This window comes from Lichenostomus cassidix, unplaced genomic scaffold (genome assembly GCF_008360975.1).
Source record: "Lichenostomus cassidix isolate B80296 unplaced genomic scaffold, HeHo_3.0 HiC_scaffold_46, whole genome shotgun sequence".
NCBI classification, from domain to species: domain Eukaryota; kingdom Metazoa; phylum Chordata; class Aves; order Passeriformes; family Meliphagidae; genus Lichenostomus; species Lichenostomus cassidix.
Genome location: NW_028147597.1, coordinates 2,751,434 through 2,762,935, shown reverse-complemented (window position 1 = coordinate 2,762,935; position 11,502 = coordinate 2,751,434). Strand labels below are relative to the sequence as shown.

General features: G+C 52.0%; 1 protein-coding gene across 1 annotated transcript; it reads left to right on the top strand.

The window, feature by feature from the left end:
• The first annotated feature begins 290 nt into the window (after nucleotides 1–290).
• Nucleotides 291–1,291, top strand: LOC146421970 (olfactory receptor 14I1-like). The gene has a single exon (XM_085046844.1). The coding sequence runs from the start codon at nucleotides 291–293 to the stop codon at nucleotides 1,221–1,223; it is 933 nt and encodes a 310-aa protein (XP_084902970.1). The 3' UTR covers nucleotides 1,224–1,291.
• Nucleotides 1,292–11,502: the final 10,211 nt, after the last annotated feature.

The following is an 11,502-nucleotide window of genomic DNA, read 5'->3' as shown; positions in this document are numbered from 1 at the left end:
CTGCAGGTCTGACTGCATTGGGCACAGGGAGCTGTGTTTTCCCTCTGGGCTTGCCAGTGTTCAGGCTGAGAGCACTGCTGGAGATGAGGATTTCTGCCACTTCTAAGAAAGGGGCACTAACTCAGCAGTACAAATGAAAGCTCAAATATAAAAAAGTTAAGTGGAAGTTCCCCAAAGAAAAAGTATTATTTTGAGTGTATTTGTAAAATAATAGCATAGGATTGACTCAAGGACCTTTATCCAACTTGTCAATGTCTTCTTTCGACAGTGCCTGATGCCCAAAGTGAAGAATGTCCAACAGCAGCTCCATCAGCCACTTCCTCCTCCTGCCATTCGCAGACACACGGCAGCTGCAGCTCCTGCACTTCTGCCTCTTCCTGAGCATCTCCCTGGCTGCCCTCCTGGCCAACAGCCTCATCATCAGCGCCGTAGCCTGGAACCACCACCTGCACACCCCCATGTTCTTCTTCCTGCTCAACCTGGCCCTCACTGACCTGGGCTTAATCTGCACCACTGTCCCCAAAGCCATGCACAATTCCCTCTGGGACACCAGGGACATCTCCTACTCAGGATGTGCTGTACAGGTCTTTTTCTTTCTGTTTTTCATTTCAGCAGAGTATTTCCTCCTCACCATCATGAGCTATGACCGCTATGTGTCCATCTGCAAACCCCTGCACTATGGGACCCTCCTGGGCAGCAGAGCTTGTGCCCACATGGCAGCAGCTGCCTGGGCCAGTGCCTTTCTCAATGCTCTGCTGCACACAGCCAATACATTTTCCCTGCCAATGTGCTATGGCAATGCCCTGGGCCAGTTCTTCTGTGAAATCCCACACATCCTCAAGCTCTCCTGCTCCAAATCCAACTACCTCAGGGAACTTGGACTCATTGTGCTAAGTGCCTGTTTGGTATTTGGTTGTTTTGTGTTCATTGTTTTCTCCTATGTGCAGATCTTCAGGGCTGTGCTGAGGATCCCCTCTGCACAGGGACGGCACAAAGCCTTTTCCACATGCCTCCCTCACCTGGCTGTGGTCTCCTTGTTTGTCAGCACTGGCACTTTTGCCAACCTGAAGCCTCTCTCCATCTCCTCCCCATCCCTGGATCTGGCACTGTCAGTTCTGTACTCAGTGGTGCCTCCAGTTCTGAACCCTCTCATCTACAGCCTGAGGAACCAGGAGCTTAAGGCTGCAGTGTGGAGACTGATGACTGGACAATTTCAGAAATAGTGAAGTTGTTGCCAATTTCTGGAAATCACTTGTTATATATGTCATCCTTGATTGTTCTTGTTGGTTTGCTTGTGGGGTTTTTTTTTCCTTTGCATTATATTTTTTAAATTGACCAAAAATAAAGGTCATTGTTTGTGCCATTTGTTATTTTGCTTCTCTCCATCTTCTCTTAGACCCACAGGCTGAGCCAATGAGGAGCTGTGCTCATGGTGGCTTTAAACAAACTAAAGCATCTCCCAGCCAAGATTTCACCAGAGATCCCCCTTTGTTCCCTTCTGTGGAGCTGCAGCAGCAATGTCTGTGTGCAGAGCTGGGGCAGATCAGGGGTGGCACAGCAGCTGTGCCAAGGAGCAGCAGCACTTGGTGTTGCCAGTGCTGCTCCCGTGCCACTGCCCCGCTGCCCTGCTGCCCCTCGTGTTGCTGTAGGGCCTGAGTGCTCTCGGGGTCGCTGCCAGTGCTGGGGGTGGCAGTGCCGGGGCTGCAGCAGGGACAGGCCATGGGCACTGCTGGGGCACAGCTGACGCCTCAGGGCAGGGCCTGGGGGCTCGAGGCTCCTTGCCCAGGCTCTCTCCTGAATCGCCCCAATCGAGTTCAGAGACACTTCAGAGACCAAGTCATCCAAGTGCACCGGATGTGTAGGAATTGTTTCCACCAAACACACATACCTCAGTACCCCAAAGACACAGTGTTATAGGTAAAATCATGAATATTAATTACATTCTTCAGGATAGGAGTGGTTATACAAATCATTTCTCGGAAGTCATTAATACATTAGTATGTGCACCACGCATGCTCTGTATATCCTGGTGGTCTTTGGAGACCCCCAAAGCCCCCTCCAAGGTGAAGGTCCTTCATGGGATGATTCAGCAGTTTCTGTGCTGGTTTCAAATGCATGCTTAGCCGATAAGCCATCAGGCCAGAGCTGTTACCTACAATTTGAATTTGAATTAAGAGTTCAGCCTTCAGCCCTAGAAGCCACAGACAGGCGCCTGTGCTGGTGGAAGGGGGGCAAAAGCTCAGACAATCTTTCTCACTCCAGAACACGCCCAGGCCAATGCTGAGCAGAGAAAACCCCCGTGAGCAGCTGCAGGGTGGCCGTGGGCAGGCTGGGGGCAACCAGCATGGCTGGGGCTCTGCAAGGTCCCTGGGGGAGCCGGGAAGGAGCAGCAGAGCAGGGGCTCATCCATCCCCACTGCGCTGGACAGCCCAGGGCAGCGTCCCAGAGCGTCCTCATGGAGCTGCCAACAACATCCCCCCTTGGCAGCCCTGGCCTCTCCCCCAGCTCCCAGAGCTGCTTGATCCTTCCAGGCAGAGACACGGCAGCACTGGCTCAGGAGCCCTGTTTGCATTGCACACAGCAGGCGTGAGCACCCCATGCTGTTGGTGTGGGGAGATGAACCTGAGTGAGCACAAACACCATCAGCCCTGGGGGCCAGCAAGGGCTGGGGATGGGAGGGAAACCACTCAGCTTTGTTGTGACCTCTGAAGTCAGCCAGAAAGTTTGTTCCCATGAGCTGTGAGTTTCCTGTCCCACTGCAGACGTTGTTGCTCAGAGCCAGGGCTGCCTGGCAGCCACCCCCAAACAGCCCTGAGCATTTCCTTTGCTTCACCTTTGCTTTCTTTCCTCTTTCCTCATCCACATTTCTTCCTCTTGCCCATCCCTGTCCCCTCCCCTGCAAACAGCCCATCCCTGTTTGCCCTTTCCTCTCTGGCCCCACTCCCCATTTCAGTTCCTGACTTGGCACCATGGGAACATCCCTTGGTGAGCAGGATCATCCTACAAGTGCTTCATGAATTGTCTGCAGGGTCCTGCAGTGCCTCGTGCTGTTCCCTTGCCAGAGGCAGCACAGGCCAGGGGGGCACATCTGGACTGCTGTGTGTGGCTGTGAGGCTCCCTGTTGTGGGGCAGTGAGGAGGAGCTGGAGAGGCTCTGCAGGACTGACAGGATGGGCTTTGGGGCCTGTGGGGAGAAGCTGAGGGCCATGGGCTGCTGGACCTTCTGAAGAGGAGGCCCAGGGCTCATCCTGCAGCTGCTTCAAGGGTGCTTTCAGAGAATCACAGAATCAGTGAGGTTGGAAAAGACCTTTGAGATCATCAAGTCCAAACTGTGACCTAACAGCACCTTGTCTGCCCTGAGCCTCCTCTTCTCCAGGATAAACAACCCCAGCTCCAAACTCAGCCACTCCTCACAGCACTTGTGTTCCAGACCCTTCCCCAGCCTTGTTGCCCTTCTCTGGACACGCTCCAGCCCCTCAATGTCCTTCCTAAACTGGGGCCCAGAACTGGACACAGCAATCGAGGTGAGGCCTCACCAGTGCCGAGTACAAGGGAAGAATCACTGCCCTGCTCCTGCTGGCCACACCATTCCTGATCCAGGCCAGGTGCCATTGGCCTCCTTGGCCACCTGGGCACACTGCTGGCTCATGTCCAGCCTGCTGTCCATCAGTGCCCCCAGGTCCCTTTCTGCCTGGCCACTGTCCAGCCACTCTGTCCCTAGCCTGTAGCACTGCAGGGGTTGTTGTGGCCAAAGTGCAGGACCTGGCACTTGGTGTGGTTAAAACTCACATTGTTGGATTTGGCCCCTGGATCCAGCCTGTCCAGGTCCCTCTGCAGAGCCCTCCCTACCCTCCAGCAGATTCAGACTTGCAGCCAACCTGCTGTCAACATGGTTCCATGAGGCTCTAGAGGGTCACAATGGTCTCCAGGATTCCATGAGGCTCCAGAATGTCACAAAGGCCCCTTGGTTCCCTGAGGTCTCACAGTGCAGCAATGGTCTCATTGGTTCCATAAGGCCAAAATGGCCAATTGGTCAGATTGGGCACCACAGTGTCAAAATAGTTTCCTTCATTCCAAGAGTCCCCACAGTGTAGCAATGACCCTTTGGTTTTATGAGGTCCTGCAGTGTCACAGTGATCTCCATGGTTCCACGAGGCCCCACAGAGTAACATTTGCCCCTCTGTTCCATGGAGCCCTCAAATGTCACAATGGCCCCATCTTTACATGAGGTCCCACAGTGTCACAATTGACTCCTTTTGTCCAGAAGGTCACACAGTGTCACAATGCTCTTCTTGATTCCATGAGGCCCCAGAGAACCACAATGGACTCGTTGGTTGCACAGTGTTACAATGGAGCCATGGTTACACAGGATCCTGCTGTGTCACAATGGTCTTCTTGATTCCATGTGCCCCGTGGTGTCACAGGTGTCCCCTTAGTTTCACAATGCCTTGCTGTGTCACAGTGGCCTCTGAGGTACATGAGGCCCCACAGGATCATAATGGCCCATTGGTTCCCTGAGGCACCACAGTGTCACAATTGTTCCCCAAGTTCCACAAGTCCCTGCAGTATAACAATGTCCCCTTGGTTATGTAAGGCCTGGCTGTGTCAGAATTAACTCTTTGGCTCCATTTAGCCTCACAGTCTCACAATGGCCCCTTAGCTCTATGGTGCCATGCAGTGTCACTAGGGTTCTCTTAGTTTCACGAGACCCTGTTAAGATCCAGTTATTAAGGTTCTTTGGAAATACCTCTGCCTGAATTAAGGTGCAAACAAGACCATATGCCAGTCAATAGTATGGGTTTTATTTGATAGTAAATATGAGAGAGAGAGAGGAAAAGAGAGAAAAGGAAAAGTAGGAAAAGAGGTTGGGGGGGACAGAAAGAAGGTGACAGAGACAGAATAAAGAAAATATCACCATCTGTGGATCCCAACAATGTTGCATTGATCCTCTCCAGCTGGTCTTCTTGCTGATGATGGTCCCCCCAAAAGCACAGAATGCCATGGGTTAATATACACTCAGGCCAGGGGCAATGGCCAGGCATGTCCCCCCAGGGGAGGGGACAGTCTCTAGCAGCAGACTCTGCTTGCATCACCTGCACTCCTGTGGTGCAAGGCCTAGCATTTGGGGGTCTTTGATGGATTGTGACTCCCCCTCAGCTCCTCTCACATGAAAGTCCTGTGGATGTGGTCTGTGGGGTTGGGGGTTCCACAGCTGGGCAGTTTGTGTAACAGAGGATGGATGGGTGTTCATTGCCTCTGACCAGAGGTTACACCACACACCCCAAACCTCCTCCTCCCCTCCTCAGGTGGGGGGGAAAGTCTGTGCAAACCTGTGAGCTGTGCTCTGCCCCGACCCCAAACTCAGCCAGGGATGATTCTCAGAGCAGCTGGTGGCTTTGGCCTTTGTGGATGCATTCCTTTCCCTCAGCCTGAGATAAATGAACAATAGGTTTCCCTTTATCTAATCTCAGCAGTTTGACTCTCAATCCAAAGTCCCAGTCAGGTATCTTCAGGGAGGCTTCTTTGATTATAGCTTCTTTATACACTTTTTGTTATAATGAGAAAAACTTTATAACGATGTTTGAGGCATGAACTATTTTAGCCTCTGACAGACATCCAGTCACTATTAATAATGTAAGATTTAGAACTATAATACTAATAAGTAATACTAATAAATAGTAACAACAACAACACAAAATAATCCCACAAATCCCAACACACAGCACCACACCAAAATGACAAACCTCATTTTTCTTTGCTGTCACAAGGCCCATGAAAACAAACCCTGTTAACTTTCCCCACTCATGTCCTCCCCACCAGATAAATGAGGCAGTTTTCACTGTTTAATACAAGTTACAGTTGATGGTGGAGGGAAGAATGGGGAGACACCACCAATTTCCATGTCAAACCCAGCAGGCCAACTCCAAAGAAGAGAGAATAAAACAGCATGGGGCAGGAGCTGGTCAGATGTTATTCTAAAGGGCCCCAAAACCATCGCCAAGCAAACAGGAGGGGAAGATAAACCCCTAAAAACCAGCCTGTGTGTTCAGGGACTCAGCTGTGAGGAACTGGACACACACAGAGGCAGCTGGAACAGTTCTTTCCTCAGGCTGAGCTTTCCAGCCAGGGCACTCAAGTCAATCAAGTGCTTTCCCAGAGGATTCCATGGTTGCCAACCACCCTTCAGGATGTGGCTCACAGGAGCACAGATCCTTTTTCAGGTCAGGAGAGCAGCAAAAATGACAAGAGATGCCCAATTCAGAGCTCTGCTCAAAAACCTGAAAAATAAAAATCAGTAGAACTCTGAAGCCCAGCTGTGGGCCCTGGAATCTCAGATCCAAGGGAAAACTGGAAAGGCTTTTTGCAAGGATTGACATGGTGTTGTCCATGCAACATTTCCATCCCTCCCATGGCCTCTTCCCTCAGAGTCCCCAGCAGCAGCAGCTGGAGCAGCACATGGAAGCTGCAGATGGAACTGCTGCCCACCCAGCCTGAGCTGCACAAGGATCCTGCTGACAGGAACCCCAATATTCCCTCCCAGGGGCTCTGCAAACACTTCCCACCTGTTCTGTCTGCTCCAGGCAGACACAGCAGGCAAAATCCTGTCTCTCCTTTGGAGCAAGGCTAGGAGCCCAAAATCACACTCAAAATGCTGGATTCTGGCCCATTTCTGCATCTGGAGAGATGGGGGTGCAGCATTATCCAGAGAAACTTCCTGTGCTTCACACTCCAGCTTGCAAACCCAGCCCTTGGACAGTGGGTTTATAAGGACCACAAGTCATAGACCAAATAGGATTAATTTTAAACCATGACACATATTTCTCTGTGGTAGATTCTTCTATTCCATGCCATGAAACACATCTTCAATTAGACTGCAATTAATGGGTCTGAAGCCTGAAGTAACAAAACCACCCCATGTTGCCTTACAAAGATTGAAAGCCATAATAAAGATGTTTTTATCTTCAAAAATAAATGTGTTTTTCTCTTCAAAACATTTTTCAGGTATACATGGCGTGTACAAGATACAGGGTGTAGTGGGTTGATGCTGGCTGGATGCCAGGCACCCATCAAAGCCTCTCTCTCACTCCCCTCTGCAGCTGCACAGGGGAGAGGAAATAGAACGAGGGGTTCATGAGTTGAGATAAGGACAGGGAGAGATCCCTCATCAATTTTGGTCATGGGAAAAACAGGCTCCAATTAGAGATATTAATTGAATTATTGCTGACAAAATCAGAACAGGAAAAGTAAAATAAAACCTTAAAAGTGTCTTTCCCCCACCTCTCCCTCCTGCCCAGCTCTATCTCCTCCCCCAGCAGAGCAGGGAGACAGGAATGGTCAGTTCTGGTCAGTTCATCATCTGAGATTTCTCCCACTGCTCAGGGAGAGGAGTTGTTCCCCTGCTGCACTGTGGGGTTCCTCCCACAGGAGAGTTCTCCAGGAACTTCTCCAATGTGAGTTCATCTCACCAGCAGCAGCTCCCTGTGAACTGCTGCAATGTGAGTCCATGCCACGGGCAACAGTCCCCCAAAGCTGCTGCAGCGTGGGTCACTCTCCTACGGGGTCAGTCCTTCAAGGACAGGCTGCTCCAGCTGGGCAGCAGAGCCCCTCTCTGCAGGGGTCACAGCCTCCTCCCAGGCATCCCCCTGCTCTGGCCTGGGCTCCTCCTCCATGGGCTGCAGGTGGATCTCTGCATCCCCATGGATCTCCAGGGGCTGCAGGTGGATCTCTGCATCCCCATGGATCTCCAGGAGCTGCAGGGGCACTGCTGCTTCACCATGGTCTTCACCAAGGGCTGCAGAGGAATTCCAGATCCAGTGCCTGGAGCAGCTCCTCCCCTCCCCCTTCACTGACCTTGGTGTCTGCAGAGCTGTTCTCCTCACATGTTCTCACTCCTCTCTTCTCTGGTTGCAATTACAACTGTGCCACAACTTCTTGGTTCTTTCTTTCTCCTTAAATCTGTTATCACAGAGGCATTACCACCATTTTAATTTGCCCAGCCTTGGCCAGTGGCATGTCCACCTTTGGAGCCACCAGGGATTGGTTCTGCCCAACATGGTGGAAGCTTCCAGCAGCTTCTCACAGAAGCCACCTCTATGGCCACCCTGCCACCAAAAACCAGGCCATGGTACCAAGGGGCTGTTGTGACACTGGGGGCTGCATGGATCCAAGGGGCAAATGTGACATTGCAAAGCCTCATGGAACCAAGGAGACCATTGTGACACTACAGGTCCCCACTGAATTGTGGAGTCCATTGTGACACTATAGGGCCTCATCAAATCACTGAGACCATTGTGACACTGTGGGGTATGTTGGTTTTGCTTAGCCCAGAACATCAGCAAGGTATCTTTAGCATCCAGGGGAAATTTAAACCCTACAAATTCTGTTGTGGTCAGCGTGAAGAAGTGGCTGAAGGGTTGGGAGGAAAGCACCCCTGTGTTCATGAGTTGGTTTTGCTTAGCCCAGTTTTTGCTAGTGGGTGGGGAGAGGCACAAAAATGGCTCCTGTGTGTTCTGTGTGAAGGTTGTGGAAGTTTTCACCATGTCCAGCAAAGCCAATCTCTGATGGCTCTGAAGATGATGGACATGCTGCTGGCCAAGGCTGGGCCAATTAGAGATGTTAGTTATGCCTCTGTGATAACATATTTAAGAGGAAATCAAAAACACTGTGAGCACACACTTCTTTTTAGCCTGAGAAAGAGGAGGAGGTGAGAATATGTGAGGGAAAAACAACATGGAGACACCAAGGTCAGTGGAGAAGGTAAGGGAGGAGGTGCTCCAGGCACCAGAGCTGAAAACCCTCTGCTAGCTTTGGTGACGACCACGGTGGAGCAGGTTGTCCCCCTGCAACCCATGGAGTCCATGGGAATGCAGAGATCCACCCACAGCCCGTGGGGAGGTGCCCACACCAGAGTGGGTGGATGCCTGGAGGAGGCTGTGATCCAGTGGGAGTCCCAGTGGAGAGAGAGGCTTTGCTCCCGAGATGGAACAGCCTGGCCTCGGAGGGCTGCACCCCGTGGAGGAGGGAGCCACGCCACAGCAGTTTTGGGAGGACTGTCTGCCCGTGGGAGGAGCTCATGTTGCAGCAGGTTCAGGTGGGTTGCTGCTTGTGGAGGAGTTCACAGAGAACTGCCTCCTGTGGGAGGAACCCCATGGCTACACAGAGGAAAAAACTTCTCTCCCTGAGCAGTGGAAGAAGATCTCAGTGATGAACTGACCAAATCCCCATACTCTGTCCCCCTGTGCTGCTGGTGGGAAGGAGGGAGGGGGTGAGCAGGGAAACAGTGTATTTGAGGGGTTTTTTTGCTTCTCATTGTCTTCCCTCTGAGTTTGTTAGGAATAAATTTCACTTTTTAACTTCAAGAGGAGCCTGTTCTTCAAGAGGACTGGAGCATCTCCCATTCCTTATCTCAACTCATGAGCCCTGTGTGTATTAACTTTTTTTCTCTCCTCTGCCCAGCTGTGGCAGGGGAGTGCAAGTGAGTAGATGTCATGGGTGCCTGGCATTTGGCCAGGGTCAAACCATGACACATGTCCACTTTCCATGGATCCCATTTTTCCCATGTTCCCCATGTCCCCCATGTGTCCCTTGTCATCCATCCCACAAGACCCCAAGTCCCCACTCCATGTCCAACATTTCATCTCCCACATCCCCCAAGTCACCCATGTCCCTCATCCCATTCCTCCATTCCATGTCCCCCATATCCCCCATGTTCCCCATTCCCTGTCGTATCTCCCATGTGCCCCTTGTCTGCAATCCCACATCCTCCCTTCCATGTCTGTTCCCCTGTGTCTCTCTTCTTCCACATCCCACATCCTCCATCTCCCACCCCCCATATCCCCCTGTCCCAATTCCATGTTTCCCATCCCAGATCCCTCATATCCCCCATCCGCTGTCCTCAATTCCATGTCCCATTTCATTTGTCCCACACACCCCATGTCCCTCCCCACAACCCCCATCCCACAGCCCCCCATGTCCCCATTCCATGTCCCCCATTCCATATTCCATCCCACATCCCCCCTCCTCCCCCATCCCCATATCCCAGCCTCTGTCCCTATGGTGTCACCATGACATCACAGAGGTCCCATTGAGGTCACAGTGCCACCACTGCAACCACCAGTGGTGTCACAGAGTGTCCTGGGGACACAATAAGAGCCGGTCTGGTGGTGGGACATCCCAGACTCCACATCCCGATTCCACATCCCAATCCCAAATCCCGAGGGAGTGCAGAATGAGCTTCTGCCCTCCCACCACCAGGAAGACCAAGGTCAAACTCTGGGGTTGGACAGAGGTGGCCTTAGCCACCACCCCTGAAGGTACTGGCGCCCCCTGGATCCCTGTGAATGCTGGGATCTGTCAGGATCCTGACTCAGTTTCCCTCAATTCCCAGAGAGGAAGGAAATTTGGGATGCAGTGGCTGACTTTGTCCTGGACCAGCTCCTGCCGCAGAGAAAGGTCACCTTGGACTTGCCCCCATCTCCCCTCCCGGGGGTCAAGGCCACCTCTGGCTCATCCCAAAATCCCAAAATTCTGCTTCAATGGGGTGCAGTTACCAAAATCCCAAAATTCCACTTGCAGGGGCTGCAGATCCCCAAACCCCAAAAACTGCAGTTGCAGGGGGTGCGGATCCCGACCCTCGGTACCCTGGCTGTGGTGCCCTGGCAGGCACGGTTTGGGGACATGGAGGTGACAACGTGGAGGCCAATTTTTTGCCCAGCCAGGAATTTGGTCCAGGGGCACAATTTGATGGATGACCGGGAATTCCTGCCTGGTGAGAGGGGAGGATTTTGGGATGGACATGGCTGGAGGGGGAGGGTTGAGGAATGGGGTGGGAAATTTAGGGTTTGGGGTTGAAAGGTGTGAGGAGAAACCAAAAAATCATGAGGACACCCAAAATAAAACATGAGCAGACTCCAAAAGGACCTGCTGAGACAGCAACAATACATGAGAAAATAAAAAGAAAACCACAGGGAGATCCCAAAAATCCATAAGGAGATCCAAAACTCACAAGGACACCTCATAAAACCAGAAGAAGACCCCAAAACGCCTGAGAAGACTCAAAAAAACCACAAGAGGGCCTCAAAACCCATGAGAAGACCCCATAAAAGCATGAGAAAATCCCATAAAATCACAAGTAGCCTCCCAAAACCCCCAAGAAGACCCCAAAAACCACAAGGAGACCCCATAAAACCTTGAAAAACTCCCAAAACCCCATGAGAAAACCCCAAAACCCTTTCAAGACACCCCAACCCCCCAATTTTCCATGTCCTCACAGGGAACCTGGATCCCTTCCAGAAATCTGCTGTGGCGACAGCACTGGGGCTGCCCCGGCGCAGGGTGGAGGGTGCCCTCCAGGCCACCATGTCCCTCCTGTCGCGGTGCTTGGGGACAGGTGAGGACGTGGCCCTGACCCTGAGGGACATCGGAGTCCTGCTGGTGGAGCGGCGTAAGATCCAGATGAGGTTCTACCACAGCTTTTTGGAGGCAGTGACTGGGAAGAAGAACC